This window comes from Colletotrichum truncatum (assembly GCF_014235925.2).
Source record: "Colletotrichum truncatum strain CMES1059 chromosome Unknown Contig_0007, whole genome shotgun sequence".
Taxonomy (NCBI): domain Eukaryota; kingdom Fungi; phylum Ascomycota; class Sordariomycetes; order Glomerellales; family Glomerellaceae; genus Colletotrichum; species Colletotrichum truncatum.
This window is the reverse complement of record NW_027222404.1, coordinates 1,887,992-1,906,404: the sequence shown is the minus strand read 5'-3', so window position 1 is coordinate 1,906,404 and position 18,413 is coordinate 1,887,992. Positions and strand designations below refer to the sequence as shown.

The window sequence follows — 18,413 nt, the reverse complement described above, 5'->3', positions numbered from 1 at the left end:
ATTCTGCGTCTAATAGTGTATCACCGCTTAACGGCTTTTCAACGGATGTTGTATGTCGGCTAGCGCATTCTTTACGCGCCTCCTTTCTATTGGGATATCCTCATTTATACACACAAAACTTTTCCATTCCCTTAGCTCCTGAACAGTCTCAGACCCTCCTCCTCAGCATTAGCGTCATCTTCCTCCATGTCATCATCCGATGCCTGCTCAGTCAGCTCCATCTGCTGTCCAAAGAGCGTGCCAAACAGCCTGTCAATGGCGTCCTGCTCCCAAATCCTCCGGTCTTCAGGGGCCATGAAGTTCTGGAGCTTCTCGTGGACATTGAACCGCATCTTGCGGCCCTTGCTTGCCCTCCTGTCGACATGCTTCTTCGTCTTGGCCTCCTTCATGGCCGCCCACCGCACCGTCGGCTGTGCTGCTGCACCGGTGGAACCGTTGTCGTTCGTTCGCTGCTCAACGAGCTGCTTGAGCATGAGCTGGTAAAAGTCGGCGTCGTCGTAGATCTCGGGGTCCTCGTTGACCTTGTTCACAACCTGTGCCGGCGCACACGAGCGCGGGACACGCGTCCGCTTGATGAGGCGGTCCGCGTTGAGGAGTTGCTCCTCAATGCTGGCGACGATGGAATGCTGCGACGAAACGAGATTGCGGCTCTTGACCTCAACGGTCGTGCTGCGCGTCTTGTTGGACCAGGTTTCGAGGACCTTCTTGCGGTACTTGAGCGCGCGCTGCTCGGCCTCTTGGATGCTCTCCCAGATGGCCTCGTCAGACATCGACGCGTCCACTTCGCTGCGCTTGCGCTTCTCTCCTGCTTGGGCGAGTTCCGCGGGAAGGAGGCTGGATCGGAAGCTGTCGAGGGTGTTGAGCAGCTTCAATGCCGCCTCCTCCGCGGCCTCGTACGGCTCGGAATTCTGCTCGGCTTCGTCGTCCATGTTGACCGCGGAGAAGGAGTTGGTAGCAACGAGGGCCTTTTGCAACCTGATGCGGATATTGAGGAGGCCGTCAAATGTCTTGCGCTGCTCTCGGACAGCGACGCCCTTCAGCGCATCTTGTTGCGCGGCGGCGGATATCGTCGCAGCGAGCGCCTTTGAACCCTCGTTCATCAGCTTGCGCTGCTCGGCTCTGGCGTCAGTCTTGCTAGACTTGCGACGAGACTTGGTGTCTTCGCCGTCAGAATCGTCAGAGTCTTCCTCCGAGTCTTCGGCGGACTCATCCTCTGAGCCTTCCTCATCATCTTCCAACCCCTCGAGGCCGTCCATGAGGTCTTCGTCACTACCATCCGAGTCTCCTTCTTCTTCATCGTCCTCCTCATCGTCCTCCTCATCCTCATCCTCATCATCTTCGTCGTCAAGATCGTCACCGTCTTCGTCTTCGTCCTCCTCGTCCGAGATGAAGTCGGCGGCAGTGGGTCTATTGCTGCGCTTTCCCTTCTTGCTATCCTTTGGCTGCGAGCTACCACGGAACACAAACTCTCCAAGCTTTTCGTCGTCGCTCTCGCCAAGAGCATTGTCGCTCTCGATCTCGAAGTCTTCGTCGCCAGCCTTCGCCTCGTCCGCTGCCAGGTCGGCGGTCTCAGGATCATCGAACTCCTCATCATTTGAGTCGAAATCCTCTTGCGCATCCTCGAAGACGTCGCTGTCGTCGTTGCTCGAGTCGTTCAGGGCATCTCGGCTCACGCGCGAGCCACGGTACTGAGGGCCGAGAGACACGCCCTCCTTCTCACGGAGCTTGCTCTTGCTATCTAGTTGTTAGTTATGTTCTTTTTTTTAAAAACCAAAGCCGAGATAAAAGGTCGCGTACCCAACGGTGACATAGTGTTCCGTGCCAGCGTTCTCGTCTTCGCTCTCCTCACTGCCGCTCTCGTTTTCGCTCGCATCGACAGGCTCGGCCTCAGGATCAAGATCTGCGGGACATTGTGAGCCAATGTGTTAGAATTCAATTCGAATGGGTTGCTTACCCTTCGGCGCCTGTTCTTCCCAGTCGGAAATTCTTCGACGGCCCGCCATTGTACTTGATGCGTCGCAGTTGTATGGCAATGGGCGGCGGAATCCACTAGGCGAATTTTCTGGGCTTCAAGAAACTTTTTGACGGTGAGGAACGGCAGAATCCGGGACCCCACCAAGACTCCATTACATAAGCATTCCAGGCCTTTATTTTCAAGTAGCGCACTTATCTTTGAATGGTGCTATGTACCTCTGTCAGGATCAAAAAGTTTAATTTTGTCCTTTGCTATTTATTTGAGGTTTCTTATTAAAATTCCTCTCAGGGACCTAAAATGCAACCTCACAGGAAGTATTAATACACTGTCGTGACAATACCCTCCGTATTCTTAGCTTTAGTAAAGGTTCTCCCACCTAGTTTCCTACGTTGGGAGCAATCTCCAGAAAATACTGGCCATATAGAGCCTTCAGCGTCAACGTGTGGGCCAATCACAAGCTAACTTTGATAACCCTGACAGAGGTATACTTCATCTTGAACAAGATTCATGAACTAAACTGTATCAAGGCCGCCGAAAAACAAACGCCCCTTGACAGAAACCAGATACCTAAACTCCAAGCTTAAACAGAACCAGTGCAGGAGCTTGCCTCGATCAAGCTGTCTAGTGCCTTTACTTTTCCCATGACTCCAATACCGCCGCGCAAAACCACTTTACTTCTTGTCGTCGCCTCTCAGGGCATATAACGGCTGCATCTTTCCGTTGCCATCACAGGCCCCAAACTTCCACCAGTCGCGGTGGGCCCACCAGGTGACATATCGAACAACGTTGACGATGAGCTTACCAACCGGGTCCGGAGGGATATTCGCCCATATGCCTCCCTCGTATTCGGTATCTATGGTGGTCAAGGCCCACGGAAGGCCATCGAAAAAGCCAAGCTCCCCCTGGATCTGTGTCAGTTTGTGTAGCAGACCAGGACGTATTGCTCAACACACCATGACTTCTTGACCTTCTTGCCTGAGAACCTTCTCAACAGGGCCAATTTTCTCAAGACCAAACTTTTCAAGGCCAAGAATTGTGGGAATCTCCTCTTCGAGGTGAAGGGCCAGCTCTTTGCCAAATGCGTCTATTAGCGAAACGACCTTTTTGCCGTCGTACGCCTCTTTTCGGGCAATAATTGCCTTGATGTATTCTGCGAAAGCCTCAAGTCCGTCATGGAAAGCTTTATGCTGCTCGATATTGATGTCCATGTACCCAGTGGTACCCGTAAGCTTGTCTACTGAAGGGAAGAACAGACGTTCCTCGCCTCTGTGATGGGCATCTAGAAAACGGTACCACTGGAACGCATGGTTTGCGAAGCTGAATTCATCCTGGGGCTTGATGTGAGGCGCTTGTAGGTAGATGGCGTTCAGACCACGAAGAAGGTAATTGTGTACAATGGCCATTTCGGAAGCCATCTGATGGAAAACATCGGGCTGTTTACATGGTCAAATAACGTACCTAATTGCGTAGCCTGAGTAAACATACCTTGACGTCTTTGGGAAGTTTCGAGATTGGTGTCGTCAACAGAGCGAACGGATGGTCGGCGTAAACAGGAGCCATCTTAAGACGATGGAAGCCAACGACGCAAACAAGAACTGGTAAACCAGGGGCGGTATTCGAAGCGTCTTCTTTATTGTTGGGTTTACCAGGGGGAGGCAGATAACATTACAATCCCATACAAAGGAGGCCAGCTGTTTTATACCATATTCTCTCATCGTGATAGCCTTCATGTTCTATAATTTCAGCCAGTGATGAGACCCTTGAGACCGGTGAAGCGAATAACGCAGGCATATAGCAAGGAATAGGAAGTATGCCAGTGAGCACTAGCACCCTTTTGACGTACGACTTTCTCAATCCAGGCACACATCAGCGACCCCAATCGCGGTCGTCAGCAGCCACGGGAGAAGGCAACGAATCACGCCAAACCAATTACACGGCATTCCCGTTCCTTCAGCAAAAGAGACCAGTAGCATTGGAAGGGTTGAGATCTAATCCAAGTAAGGGTACTGGGCCAAGTGATAAAGTAGCCGGACGAGTACCCGACAGAACCCAAAAAGGGTGTTCAACCCTACCTAATGCTTATGGGAATGATGATGGCGAGTGCGCAGCACCTGTGAAAGCCTATACGTGTTGCAACGTAATAAAGATATCATTTAAGCATGAAGACAATATCGAAATAGCAGATAAGCTCGATTCAGGGCAATCCGGAGCTAATTGGACAGAATGTCAAATGGCGAGGACGAGCTTTCACCATTGAGGATGATGCCTAGACGAAGCGCGGAGGAAAAGACGAAAGTTATAGGCACTGCGCTTCGCTTCTGAGATGGAATGATGAGTGCAATTGCGATTCATTCTGGCGGATGCGTTGCAGATTGTGATGTAAGTACTTTTGGATCAAGTCGAGTATTCGTACAATTCGTACAGTGTGCAGTGATTCGAAAATAAACAGCACCTCTGATCACGTATTTTGCATCTGTTTCACACTGTGAGCTGTGAGTTGCTCGCTCTTCCCGAGAAAGACCCGCGGTTGTGGTGATAGTAGCCAATCAGCCGCTGATTAAATCGACTTACAGTGGGCTCAAGACTAAGATGGCAACAAGTGCAAGGCACGAGGAGCTTGGGTGCTCAAGTGCGGATCCGACGGGCAAGCGGATATCGTCCCGGTCACGTGCGTCAGTGTGACGGCGGAAACAGTGAGGCTATGCCTGCTGGAGGAGGTACCGACATGGCTGACCTCCGAGGCAAGGCAGGGGAGCGAAAAATCGCCATTACTCGCTGTCCCCATCTCACGATTGTCACTCACGAAAAGCAAGGCCAACAGGGAAAATCCAGCCGCGGGGGCCTCGCAATGCAATGGAGCAAATTGAGACGCAGGTCAGCGACCTGCACTATTTGACCCAAGCAGCAGTCCCTCTGCCGCCTGACCGCGCTGCCGCTGCTTATTCTCCACACACTCAACAAGCCCATTCTCCTCTTTCCGCGACCCCCGGAGACAATTCCGCTCACTCAGCAGGGGGAGCCCGCGCCACGACTTCTGCTGGAACGCCAGGCGCTTCCTCTGTATCTGGGTCTAAGAGGAAGTCTGAAGATGAAGGAGCTGTCGCCAAGCAGCAGAGAAGTAAACGGAACAGGGTTCGTTGTCTTTCTTCCTGTCGCCGTCTTTGTGCCTGTACCTATGTCGCGCCTCCACTCCCGCTCTGCCCTGTCTTGTCCCATCCCATCCTCCCTCTTGTCCCTGTACCATGTCCATCCCTCCAAACTTTGTGGAACTCCGGGAAGCTGATGACGGTTATGACAGTACATTTCCATAGCCTGGTAAGCTTGCCTTCGGTCCCTTTCGTACCTTCATACCCGATTGTTGCCAAAGTCTCTCCCCGGCGCGAGCGACCGACTCAATACGACACCGACCTGAACTCCGAATGTCATATTGGTGTAGCCCATCAACCCAGCTGGTCGCCCGCAGGGCTGAATGTCCTTGAGGTTCCTTTGCTTCACCAAGATACGCAGTCACTAATACGCTTTCCAAACCCGTAGTAATGAATGTAAACGACGCAAAATCAAGTGCAATGGCGAAACTCCCTGCCAACGATGTGGCAACCTCAACCTGGCGTGTCTTTACGCCCCCAACTGCTGCTCAAACAACTTCAAGGATTCGGATGAGTACAAGAACATGACAGCGCAGATGGCGCGGCTACAAGAGCAGGTCGACAGCCTCTACCAAAATATGAGCGTCCTTCGTGCCGAAACTCTGCGTCTTGCGCCTATCCAAGACAAAGTATTACCTTTTCCTTCGAGCACCACCCAGGCCTCTCCGGCGAGCTCACTGTCTCCTCTGCACCGGCTCGAGTTGACCCAACCAAAGCAGGCACCCTTCCGTGGACCCACGAGTACAGCTTTCAGTCTGGACGTTGCAAATACGACTATCCACAACATGGGCTACAAAGGTATTGGTGATGGCGAAAACCAGAGCACATCCTTATCTGTGCCCGAGGACAGCCCTTCCCGTATGGCTCCCCAGGATAACCCAACTGATCCCTTGTGGGACTTTGAAAAAGATGAGATGATTCGTCTATGCCGTCTACACGAGGAAGAGGTTGGTATCATGTATCCGGTTATCAAGATTCAGTCCGTCATCGAGCACGTCCGCAACTTGTCTTCATACATGGAGTCAGCCAGGAAGCAGGGCATCATGCCAATGATCAATGACGACAAGACTCTTCAGCTCAAAATCGTTATGTGCTGCGCCTTGGTCGTGGAAGAGCATGGGCACAGTGAGAAGGCCATCAAGCTGATTGACAGCATGGATGCCGTTGTCAACCGGAAACTTATGGTTGATGCCGTCGATTTTACGAGTCTCCCAGCTTTGTGCCTTCTTGCTGGTTACAAATTTCTGGCCAATGAGGAGATCGCGGCGTGGCGTGTCATGGGCCAAGTTGCAAGATTGTGCTTAGAAATAGGCATACATCGCCGGACGGGCCTCATGAGCATTCAAGATGAAGAGGAAAGGAAGACTGCACTCAACAGCTTCTGGTCAGCCTACGTCTTGGACAGGAGGTGGGCATTCAACACAGGACTACCTTTTGTTGTTCCTGATGAAGAAATCGATCCAGACCTCCCAATGCCCGTAAGTAGCCACTCCACGTGAGTTGAGCCCAACTGTTTTGACTGACAAATTCCCAGGATGAATTCCCCTATCTTGTCGCCATGGTCACCTATTCAAGATTGGGCGCCAAAGTTTGGCGTCAAGTTGCACATTTCGGTCCTGTTCTAGCTCATGAGCTTCGGCACGAGGATATGGAGCGGCTAGACCAAGAAATTCTACAGTGGTATGAGAATGTGCCCGAGGAGGTCAAGCTTCGAAACTGGGATAAACAGAAGCAAATGACCTTGACGCCGTCGTATAACCTGCAAAGGCTTCGAATTTGGACATATCTTCGATTTAATCAGGTACGCCCTTCACAGCTCCTGTTTACCGAGGCGGCTCGTCTCTAACCTAGCCACAGATTCGCATTTGGCTTTACACCCCAATACTTCACAGCGCTACTAGCATCATGAGCCATATGACCCAAGCCCAGCGGGTGGTGGACTTGGCCAAAGATACGATTCGGTACCTTAGCCACCTCAACAGCACTACGAATCTATACCGCAAAATTCAGGTTTTCTATCACCAATTCCTCACCTCGGCTATTTCTGTTCTCTTTTTGGCTTCTGTGCATGCACCAGTCAAGTTCAGCCCTACATGCCGCGAAGAGTTCTACATGGCCTTGGACCTTGTTAAGGATTTATCTGCCAAAAGCTGGGTTTCTCAGCGTCTGTGGCGAACAATCTCGTCCCTCAAGGAAGTTGCTCCTAGCATTGGTCTCCGCAACCAACAAGACGAAGATCCGCACAACTCAGCTGCGCTCGCCATGGCCGGACTTGCGACAGGGCGTTTGTCAAACAGTCCTGCTTCTATCACGCCGTTCGGCCATTCTTCGATCCAGTCTTCGACGCCAGCGATGACACAACAGCAGCAAACACCAACGATAGACACGGTATCATCGCCGAATAATGGAGCACGTATTCAAACTGAGATGAGCCGGATTTTCGAAGGTTACATGGGGCTCAACGGTTTCTCCACGGGGGAGGATAGTTTTGGAGGACCACCAAACACAGGAATGACCCCGACGACAACAGGAATGCCGAACCCATATGTTGACAATGTTTTTTACCATTTCAGGGAAATGTTTTAGCCACTGCTGCATCTTCCTGGTTACTTTTTTTTCTTTCATGTCTTTCATACATCTCGATAGCAGCCATTCTGTCTTACGCGCTCATGCTGTTGGATAAGCTGTAAATGACATCTTGCATTGAAGAAAATAGGGGTCAAATGCGTATTCAAAAACGCTAAGCTGTGGTGTGGTATTTACAATCCAAACCATTTAAGGTCCTCATCTTCTTGAACTGGTACGGTATGCCCAACGCCTTGCGCAGAGTAGCCTACCAGCTTCTTGCCGTCCCCATAAACAATCTGCGTGTATCCACTAAGAGGCGTGTTGGTGTTGTTTCTGGTGAAGCTGACGCCGTGGATCGCCGACCATTCCTTCAGCTGTTCGCCCAAGTTGGGGTACTTCACCAGCGAATCCGCCGTACCATGGAACGTCTGCATACGTGGATAGGTACCGCTGTAGCCAGGATACATCGCACGCACCTGCGCAGCCCACTGCTCGCCCGTCTTGACGATCTGACCGTTGGCACAGCGCGGATCAGCACTGATGGGACTGGAGCCGGGCGAGCCGGCGAGACAACCAGCCGCAACGCCCGAATAGCATGACGCCGCAGCGAACAGATCCGGGTAAGTTGCTGAAAGGACGTTGGTCATCATGCAACCTGAGGAGCTGCCGGTTACGAAGACACGACTAGGATCAGCGTTGTAGCGGTTGATGGTATACCGGATCATGTTTGCTAAACCGGTGGAGTCACCGCCCCCCTCACGAGTGAGGCTGCTGGTCGAGGCAACATCCCAACAGTTGAAGTCTCTCTTCGAGGACGGGTAGATGACGATGAAAGTCCTCTTCTGCTCTGACAGGGGTATGTACTCAGCCTGACGGGAGTAAGTCGGCCCAGAGCCACCACAGCCGTGGAGGGCGAGCACAATGGCTGGGGAGGGAGAGAGGTTGGGTGGCACTTGAATATACATGCTTAGGCCGGTTGGGTTTGATCCCCAATTGCTGACAAGCTGGAGGGCCGCGTAGGCTGGTCCGAGGAGGAAAAGAGTGGTGAAAGTAGAGTAAAACATTTTGGGTTTTCAAGATTGATATTGATTGTGACTTGCGATTTGAAGGTCGATACTGTTTATTCTCAAGTGACGAAACTTCAGACTACCCAAGTGAACTTTATAGATGAGAGCCTCTATCGCGGCACTGGTTGTAATACTCTTAAGGAGAACACAAAGGCCCAATTAGCCAAAATGCCATGCCTCGGCTCAACTTCAAAGACGACGAACGAGGCCTAAACAAGACTAGACAATACGAACAGTCATATTCGAGCAGGCGAAAAGGCGAACCTAGATCTAAATCATGAGGGGGATATTGAAAGTGAGGTTGCAGAGCTTTGACACGACAACGCGGCTATATAGGGTGAACGTTGCGATTTGCTGGTTGACGTGACGTCCGTTGGAGACCGGCAACAGCAATCGGTAGTTGAGGCTGGTTCTTGGCCTTGTGAAGGATAAATTGCACAAATAAAATGATTGGTGGTAGTCTGGAAACAGGAGAACGGGTTGAGACAATATGAAAAAAACCAGGGTTATTGAAAGGTGGTTGTTTTTTCCCCCCCTTCCCCTCCATTTTAACCCCGCAACCAAAGATGCCTCGGTTTGGCGTAAAGAATGTTACATCCCGAATCATGTTGGTAAATGATTTGCATTGGAAAAATAAAGATGACATCAGGAGCCACTGAGTTCTCCTCAAGAGCATGCAAACTCTCGAGTTCTCGGAGGGTAAGGCCGAGCCGATTGTTCAGATAGCCGGCGCCAAGTGGAGACAAATTCGGGAGCGGCACGGTCGGGTAGGGCCGAGACATCATCCGACCGGTGCAAGACCTGGAATTGTGCCGGCCGAAAAAGCAACAAGGTCGAAACTGTGTGATGGACCCATGGCTTATGACTGCGGAAAACAGTGAAATTCAATGATCGTCCCTACTAAATGTGGATCAGTGAGGAAACCGGAGTGAGAGAGAAGGGTGGGCCGAAACAGCCATGGAATAGGCAGCAATGACACTCTGCATGCTAAGGGCGCATGAGATTTGGAGCATGGAAGGTTCTAGCCACCTAAATCGGAAACTTGACCACTTCATGAAAACCAACTCCCTTCTTCTTCATTCTTCTCTTGTTCGTCATGTCAATCTTTATGTGAGATCTTCCTCTTTTCTCTGTCGCTGTCTCCTGTCTCTGTAAAAGCTGTCAGCCAAGGCGGTAGAGGCAGACGATCACAACACCAAAGACCAGAGCATGGACAATGAGACGTGATACCAGCGATTTCAAAAACACTCCTCACAATAGCAAGAAAAAGTTGACTCACAGTAATGGTCTCGACGATACCAGCGACACAGATACGGTCAGACAAGGAGCCAAGAGCAAACAGTCAACATATCAGTCAAATTGACGGCACGGCTGATACCATGGACGTCAGCGTTAAGACAGAAGGACGGTGCAGCTTTGAGGAGCTGCCATTTGATGTACACCGTCTAATTGCCTCCCATCTTCAATACCGAGACGTGCTAAAAATGTCGTCCACGAATACTTTCTTTCACAAAAATTTGAATCCCAAGACACTCCTTCCCAGGGCCACTCGATCTAAGTTTCTAGCAGAAGCTGACTTTTATCGGGTGAATCGTCATCATTGGGCGTGCTTCGGATGCCACAAGTTTCTTCCCAAAGACTCTTTTGGTGATAGAATGAGAAAAGACAAGCGAGATAAGAGAGGTCAGAAAATGAGCCGTTTGGGTCTTCGGCGGTGCTGGACCTGCGCCATTAACGAAAGGTTGTACACGCATCTACAGCCGGTCAAGAAACAGAATATCATGTACTTTCTTTGCCACAAATGCGGCCGTATGCAGCCGGAGTCGCAGAGGTGTATGGAGGCCGGTTCTTCTCCACAGACAGGAGAATTGCAAAACAATACCTCTTCGATAAATGCGGCTCCGGTAAAGGCCTCTCTGGAAGCAAAATCTTTTCACGACACATTTTTGACCACTGTCTGTTTTGATGAGACAGCCGAAACTGTTGCTGCAACAAAGGGTTTCACATATCAGGCCCCTTTCGAACGGCTTCCACAGGATATCCTCGAAAACATCGTCCAGTATACTGAACTGATCGATGCAATACATCTTCGCCAAGTCAACCGCATCCTGAGAAGAATGATTAAGACACGTTGGGTGCCTCTTCACAAGCGTTTTGAATTCTTGAAGCAGTGGGAGCCCGTGGTGAATTGGACTGAGGATGAGCATAACCCTAGGTTGAACGAGAGACCGAATCTTCCCTGTTATGCATGTTTTGTTGTCAAGTCTTACAACAAATTTCCGGGTTTGCAGCACAAACTCTTTGAGAAGTATCCCGAAACTTTCTGGAAACGCCGGTGTGAAGCTTGCGTCGACTTCTTGCATCGAAAGTCTGCCGCCGAGGCCTTGCGTGAGTTCAATCTCCGCACGCTGTGCCAAACCTGTCATCACTTAAAGCACACCGGGGAAGCGTGCCAGGGTTGTACTCATAGGCCACGTATCGACGTCTTCGAATCCGATCCTCTTACTCCTGCAAAATCAATAGAGGAAGTAACATGTCGGATAGGTCAGTTGTGAGGGCATTTGGAGACGAGGCTATTCGGGCACATAGCCAAGGTGAAAGCCTGAGTATTCGGTCTGATCACTGTAAACGGCTGTGTAGAAGAATATGTTGGTCTCATCACTCACTAGGATATCCAGTTTTTCATTTCCATCAGCTTCGCGGCTATCGTACCAATTTATCAAGTCCTCATTGACGCCACCTTTCTTCTTCGCCTCAATATCGTACATCATGGTGCATACGTTTCTTTCTCATCCAGTGACAGATAGACCTATGTAACGCCCCCCCCCCCCCAGGACGTACTTGAGTTCTGGACTTTGACGTAAATGAATGTAATGGTTCTATTTGGGCTCTAAATCGTGAATGCGATGTCATTACTGAGAAATAAGGAGTTGGAGAGTTTCGGTGACAGTCGTGTGCGTCAGCTAAGCAACACGAATCGTCTGTATAGTTGTAAACCCATGTTAGAACATCATTTGAGGAGAGCATGATAGGAAGGTTCAACTTAGTTATTGACGTGGTCGCCATATTAGCAGGTGTATGAGGAAGCAAAAGGTAAGTACATGCCGAAGCTACAAGACTTTGTCAAGGGAACCAGATTCAAAATGGTAGGCCATTAACTGAAAAAGCATAACTGCTGGTCTTTGTTACAGCAGGGCAGGGTTTATCACCGATATACCTCCTTCTGTGGATGTTGCGTTTCCCAATATTTGGAGTACATTTTCTGTGAATACTCTCTGGAACCTCAGTAACACATGAGCACTCCCTGGCCAGCATCAAAATGATCTGACGCCGTGAGGCCGAAGAACGAACCCAATATATCAACTATCATAGAGAATGCAACCTGTGGCGACATATAATAACTCCAAATCGGGGTGTCCGGGATTTGAATGGGAGAGACGATGAGTCAAAAGCTTTATTTGGTAATCCCTTCTCAGACGGCAACAAAGCCGATTTGGTTTGTGAATGATGTCATAAGTCAGAGATGGATTTACTCTTAAACGATGGTGTGCAGGATGCATGTTTATTAGTACTGCAATGTCTCCCTCTCCGCTCGCTGAAATATCTGGACTTGAGGAAGCCCAGGAACGTTAGTCAAGCGCTAAGCATGCCACACACTCAACTTAAAATTCAAAAGCACCATTACTTGAATACAAGGTATTTGGTTGACTATATGATCATATGCGATATGATGTGACCGTGGCTTAATGGTTATGCATGAGCAGGTATCCCTTCAAGGAGAGCATCCTTCTTATAACGAAGTGCATAACCTTAACAGATTTGAATGAGATCGAGATGCCCAAACAGATCTAAAAAAAAATACGCGTGCTCCGTAGTTTTCACGTGACTGTCCTACGGAGATTGACCGATGGATACTGAACCTTACTGCTGGGTTGAGATGAATGGGCCACCTTTGAGCGGAACTCCGCCCATAACTATTAACATGCTTATCATAAACTTAACATTAACTACACTCATTTCACCATCGAGTTTTGCATTAAGGCCGACTGGGCAGATTCAAATGTTCCTTGTTTGGGCTCATTGAATAAAGATGCTAATATTTGGATATGGGTAAGTTTTGGATATAGTCGCGTGGCTCACAATGCAGATTTAGCACTGGCGTATACATGAAGTTGACGACCTTGAAGATGCAAATGCTTCCCGCTTACGAGTAGGGAACCGTTAATGCTACGAAGCTTGTCTACAAGTGCATTGAGATATCGAAGAGCACCGTGTTGAAATACCAAGAAAAAGTCTGATTATCAACAGAAAACACATGTGAGTTAGACAGTACTGCAACTAACTTTACATTTAATTTCCGAAAATCTGGAGTTTCTGGACCCAACCAAGATTGAGTTGTCGGGCCGCTTCCAGGCGAGATATACGCGCCAGGAAAATATTTTCACCCATTACAATCCGGGGCGTACATATGTTAAAGTATTGTGGTAGTAGGAGCGGAGATCCGGCTGGGGCGGCGGAGCGAGCGGATTCAATCTGAGGATATCGCAGGCTGGGTTTGTTGATGCTTACTGAGATCGGCGGAGCCCCGAAGGTCACGGTCCACGGCCGCGCACCTCGATGAGGCAAATTGAAGTGCAATCAAGCTTTTGACTCCCGACAACCCCACTGCGTCTTGATCAAACTTCTCATGGGCCGGCAGATCTGCATGTCCATTGCAGCAGAGGGTTAATGAGGGGGAGTACGACGCTGGTTGTGACAGGGGTTTTGGCTTTGGTTTCGGGATGTGGGATGCTGCAATGGGGCTAGTAGGTGGAACTTGCATCAATGAATGCACCCAAGTTTAACTGAATAAACGTAACATGTTTCTTATTTCCCATCATTGGCTTGATAGTTCTCTATATGGCTTAGTAATAAAAGGCTCTAAATATCTAAACGGCGTCGTTGACAAGTTCCCGCGCCTTGTCCGCTGCAGTTTCCTGAGTGTGACCAGGCACATCACTGTTATCTTCATACGGCTTGACACCCATATTTAGCCATGCTCTTTCGATCATCAGAGTAATTTCCGTCTCCTTTCCACGGAAAAGCAGCTCGGTGTCTCCGCTTCCAAAGGCTGTAATAGACTTGTGCTACGAAAATGTTAGTTTAAATGGCATGTTTCAGTGCTGAGTTCTTAAACTGACCAGACCAAGAGTCAATTTAATGACTCCATCAGCCCACGCAGGGCTATAAAGATTCGAGGGCTTCTTTCCTTGGAGAGCGAGCACAAGGTTGTCCGCAGCAAATATGGCCTGCTTCATGGCGGCTCGTCCGTTGGGATTTGTGACCCCTGCCTCCGCAACATCACCGCAAACGTAGATGTTGGGAAGGGAGTCGACATCAATTTGCATAGTAGGTTTTACTTTAATGCGACCTGACTTGGCAACAGCTTCAGGTGCTAGCTGACTGACCAAGTGAGACGACGGTTGCTGGCCAACGGCGTTGACCTATAAAGGGTAAGAATTCGCACCTTTTCAGACCCGAATAAGAAAGACTCACCAGAAAGTCACATTCAACCTTGCGACCAGAGCGAAGTGTGACGAACCCGTCGACTGGAGCATCAGTAGTTGTTCGATCGCCTAGAATGACTTCGATACCAAGGTCCTTCAGACCCTCATGAGCTCCAGCTTGAAGCTCGGGACCAAAACGATTCATAACAGCGTCTCTAGAATGAACCAAAGTAACATTCTTCTCGGGATACTGGTCCTTGGCGTCGGTCGCAAGTTCAACACCAGCAGCGCCGCCACCAACAACAACCAGGTGCTTAGCAGCCTTGATGCGCTGCTGAAACTCTTGCAGAAGCCGTACACCCTCGGCCTTTTCTGTTGAGCCCACCCTTGATGGCAGAGACATGCCAGCACCTGATCCTGTTGCAACTACCATAAAGTCATAGGAAATCTTCTCGCCTGTCCCTTGAATTGTGACCGTCTTCTCGTCAATAGTTGATGCACGATCATGGATCCAACGCACGATGGGCGCAGAGTCGGCAGGAAGATAGGGGCCGTAGGGGATGAAAGTCTTCGCCTCATGTCCCCCAATGACACAGAATCGTGGCAGAGTCCATGTGAAATGCCAGTGACGGTTCGGCTCGATGATGATCAGGCGGTACGGCCCGTCGGTTGGGAGCGCCGATGCAATCAGTCGGGCAGCATGGTATCCAGCAAATGATGCGCCGATGATTACAATGTTGATCGTTTCGGCGTCAGAATTCTTACTGGCAGGGCTGGTGGATATCTTTTTCGTGTAATAGCTGCGCGAGAAAAAGTCCACATACATTCCCAGCGTGTAGCCGACGAGCTTCACGAAAAGAAGCGCTTTCTTCACCGGTTTAAACATCGTGGGCATATTTCGGACCTCTGGCTCCGGATGCCGAATTCGGAAGAGAAAGCCCAGGGTGCGAGTCCAAGTATGAGATGCTTCCGAATCTCAGATTTCAGGGTCCGTCGGTAATTGAAAGGTTTCCCGGCAGGCAAGAGGAAATCCTGAATGAGTATGTGTGAGGGAGAACACGGGCTAGGTCTGATTAGATGGACATCATAATACTTATCAGATGCATCTGATTAGATGCGGGAAGGGAGCGTGTATTGTTAGCGTAGCGCTAATTGTCCGGTGACCGAGTCGGAGTTTGATTGCCCGATGTGGTTTCGGCCGAAGTGACTACTGAATATTCTCAACCTTTGTTAGCTTAGGGCAAAGAAGTTGGACCCCTACTGCTTCAATCGGATCATACATGAATGCACACTCTTTATTACTGACAGGCTGCTGACGGGCACCATTTGCTGCTCAAATGTGACCAAATGTTTTGAGGGTTGCTCCAATGGAATTCCCATCTCCAAATGTCAGGGCAATTTGCTAAAAACCAATAAACCGGAGATAATTCGATCAACTCAAGTACGGCCAAAAGCTTGGGGCCGAGATATGGCACCAGAATCTGGTCTGATGGACTGATTCAATTACGTACAGGTCGCCGTTCACAGAGGAATCCACCTTCTTACTCTTTGATTCTTCTCCGATACCACCCAACCTGCATAGCCAGCCCAGCAACTAGTCCCTCTCTTTTGCCCCCTGCTCCAATTTCACTAGAAGCTCAGCTGCAGGGGTCAAGGCTCGCAAGCGGGCAGACTTGACCAACGGCAGCCGACGGCTTCGTTAACCGAAGGAATCGCCTAGGCCTACCACCCCTGTCCTAGGCACTTGGGTCTACCTTGGAATGTCTTTTTGACCAAATACTCCGTCGACTCTCGGTCATTTCAGGGACGAGTCATGAATGTGAACAAACATCTAAGAGAGGGGAAAAAAAAAAAAGGCAGAGCATTTTCACGGTAAAGCATGATAGCAATAGGGAATCTAGCAAATATTTAATGCATCAACTAAGGTAATTACATATTGTAACTTTAGGGGAATCATTATTGCCTGAACCGAGAACGCCGCCACCTACACGTTGATTCTAAACCTGCACTTCCTGGACCTGGACATCGATGGCCACAGGTCCGCTACCAGCCTTCTTATCACCCGCAACAATGTTGACCACGGGTGTAGCCTGTACCCTCTTAACCTCGCTGAAAGGGGGGTAACCTGCCGCACGCCACTCCTTGAAGGTCATGCCGCCGGCACATGCAGGCATCTTAACCATCAAAGGTACTTCGGTGTCATGAGGGGCCCCAGTCACCTCAGGCTTGTGGACAATTTTCTCATCCAGGGTTTCGTAGCCCATCTTCTCGTACAGCTTGTAGGTGGAAGGCGATGACTCGAAGTACATGGGGATTCCCAGACTGTCACTGAGATCCATTCCCCACTTGCACCAAAGTGCACCGGCCTTTCTGCCCTGGTGTTTCGGGTCGATAGCAATAACATGGGTATCTAGGTTCTCCCAATTAGCTGGTTGCCAAGGTTGATCTCCCTTTGAGGCTGTTAAAACTCACAGATGTAGCGGCGCCCGCCAAACAGCTTCTCTCTAGCCTCGTGCAATGGGTTCAGGACAGCCTCGGCGCGCTCCCTCTCCTTTCCCTCAAGCCAGCTAACGCCGTGGTTCTTGCGTTCTTCCTCGCTGCGCTCTTTCAGATAAATGTCGCCGAGAGCCATGCCGACGATTTCTCCCGTATCGGTATCGACGCACTTGTAGGTGTATTGTGTATCGGATTGATGCCACCAGGACAAGGTACCAGCCGCATGTGCTTTGCGGAATTCTTCTGACTCCGTTCCGCTGGGGAAGAGAATTTGTACCATGAGCTCGCCCATGGCATCGCCCTTGAAGGCTTTGAAATAGGTGTCATAGACCTTCTGAATATCAGGGATCAGTGCTGGTAAGATAGCGTAGCCCATTGTGACTGGTGTTCAAGGAACCGGAAAGAAGATTGGGGTATAAAAAAGTGGCGAGAATATGAATGTATCTACAGAAAAAGTCAAAACACCAACAATAGCTTGAGAGGACGGGCATCCCTCATATATACCGTGGCCTTGCTCTCTTACGCGGGACTTCATGGCATTTTAGGGCCCCGCAAACTCCGACTCGGGTAGAGCTCTTGAGTTGTCACCATCCCATTCAATCTCCAAGCGGGGTTACCAGTTGGCCTGGCCAACGCTCCCATCGGGAAACTATTGCCTACGAAGGAGCCATCTGATGTGAATCGCATGTACTACGTAGTAAGCCGCTGATGCGGGCCAAGTCTGCTGTATGAGAAACTCGGTCGTGGCAAAGCTCTTCAACGCCGCCCCCGTCCTTGGCTACATCGCAGGCCCGGTTAAAGTTATCAGATCCGCAATGTTAGCGACAAAAGTTTTCTTCCCGCAACCTCGTGTTCCCCCGCTCTGTAACGCCCTAGACCTGTTCAATTATGGCTAGGACTGAATGGGTTGCATCTCTTGGAGATGGCGCGAATAGAATGAGCCGATTTTGCCCTCCCAAGAGGCCGGCACGGCCAGATCCCTGGCACATGCTAGCCGGCCGAGGCAGTAAATCGACGGTCATCCCGTGCAACCTACCTTTCTGGTCCTGTTTCCGTCCGACGCCGCCGAGCCTTGGACCTTTGGTTCTGACCAACAATTCAAAGCCGGTGGATCTGTTCTGCAGCTGCAGCAGCAGCCACCGCCGCAGCTCATCACTGTTCCTAGAAGTTGTATGTGAACGCACTCTTTCAAAGTCCATGTAGCTATCAATATTGCGCGAAATACATCACTCAAGCTAATTCACCTAGTAGTGTAAACGCCACTTGAACGGTTTGATGCGTGACACTCGCTAGCTTCCAGCTTATGTGCCAAGTCATGTTATCTGATTCGGCTCGCTTCCGTCCCAGCCGTTATCTGATTCAAATGTTCCATCTGAACTCTAGGGTCAAAGCGTCTAAGGCAACCTCCCTCCCGGAGCATCGGTAAGTTTAGGACTAGTGTTGCCCCGTTGACAGGGGTCTAAATCGTTGGGGTTGCATCTCTTTTAAGCGAAGGTCCAGAGGGTGATGAAAAAAGTTCATTGCATCCGGGACATGACTTGGCGCCTTCTTCTTGGAGCAGGAGACCGATTTCTTCGAATGGGGCAACACTTTCGTATCGTGTTGGAGCAAGGATCCTCGAAGGGGTACCTCTGCTGAGATGGGCTGACACTGTGGTCAGTACATGTATCCACAC

At 50.1% G+C, this 18,413-nt stretch overlaps 7 protein-coding genes across 7 annotated transcripts; 2 read left to right on the top strand and 5 right to left on the bottom strand.

Annotated features, from left to right (window-relative positions):
• Nucleotides 1-131: 131 nt before the first annotated feature.
• CTRU02_210955 (TRAUB domain-containing protein) lies at nucleotides 132-2,003 on the bottom strand (the record flags this gene model as incomplete). The annotated part of the gene is made up of 3 exons (XM_036721806.1): nucleotides 132-1,734; nucleotides 1,798-1,900; nucleotides 1,955-2,003. 3 exons carry the CDS (start codon nucleotides 2,001-2,003, stop codon nucleotides 132-134), a joined length of 1,755 nt encoding a protein of 584 aa, XP_036586178.1.
• A 643-nt stretch (nucleotides 2,004-2,646) lies between these two features.
• On the bottom strand, nucleotides 2,647-3,535 carry CTRU02_210954 (hemerythrin hhe cation binding domain-containing protein; the record flags this gene model as incomplete). The annotated part of the gene is made up of 3 exons (XM_036721807.1): nucleotides 2,647-2,877; nucleotides 2,929-3,408; nucleotides 3,446-3,535. 3 exons carry the CDS (start codon nucleotides 3,533-3,535, stop codon nucleotides 2,647-2,649), a joined length of 801 nt encoding a protein of 266 aa, XP_036586179.1.
• A 1,293-nt stretch (nucleotides 3,536-4,828) lies between these two features.
• On the top strand, nucleotides 4,829-7,707 carry CTRU02_210953 (fungal specific transcription factor domain-containing protein; the record flags this gene model as incomplete). Its single annotated transcript, XM_036721808.2, has 4 exons — nucleotides 4,829-5,107; nucleotides 5,493-6,599; nucleotides 6,656-6,922; nucleotides 6,979-7,707. The coding sequence occupies 4 exons, from the start codon at nucleotides 4,829-4,831 to the stop codon at nucleotides 7,705-7,707; spliced, it is 2,382 nt and encodes a 793-aa protein (XP_036586180.2).
• Nucleotides 7,708-7,880: 173 nt separating this feature from the next.
• Nucleotides 7,881-8,753, bottom strand: CTRU02_210952 (feruloyl esterase b precursor; the record flags this gene model as incomplete). The annotated part of the gene is made up of 1 exon (XM_036721809.1): nucleotides 7,881-8,753. The coding sequence occupies one exon, from the start codon at nucleotides 8,751-8,753 to the stop codon at nucleotides 7,881-7,883; it is 873 nt and encodes a 290-aa protein (XP_036586181.1).
• A 1,286-nt stretch (nucleotides 8,754-10,039) lies between these two features.
• CTRU02_210951 (uncharacterized protein) lies at nucleotides 10,040-11,311 on the top strand (the record flags this gene model as incomplete). The annotated part of the gene is made up of 1 exon (XM_070205553.1): nucleotides 10,040-11,311. The coding sequence occupies one exon, from the start codon at nucleotides 10,040-10,042 to the stop codon at nucleotides 11,309-11,311; it is 1,272 nt and encodes a 423-aa protein (XP_070060796.1).
• Nucleotides 11,312-13,684: 2,373 nt separating this feature from the next.
• On the bottom strand, nucleotides 13,685-15,128 carry CTRU02_210950 (uncharacterized protein; the record flags this gene model as incomplete). The annotated part of the gene is made up of 3 exons (XM_036721810.2): nucleotides 13,685-13,882; nucleotides 13,937-14,239; nucleotides 14,292-15,128. The coding sequence occupies 3 exons, from the start codon at nucleotides 15,126-15,128 to the stop codon at nucleotides 13,685-13,687; spliced, it is 1,338 nt and encodes a 445-aa protein (XP_036586182.2).
• A 1,111-nt stretch (nucleotides 15,129-16,239) lies between these two features.
• Nucleotides 16,240-17,114, bottom strand: CTRU02_210949 (putative acetyltransferase; the record flags this gene model as incomplete). Its single annotated transcript, XM_036721811.1, has 2 exons — nucleotides 16,240-16,652; nucleotides 16,715-17,114. The coding sequence occupies 2 exons, from the start codon at nucleotides 17,112-17,114 to the stop codon at nucleotides 16,240-16,242; spliced, it is 813 nt and encodes a 270-aa protein (XP_036586183.1).
• Nucleotides 17,115-18,413: the final 1,299 nt, after the last annotated feature.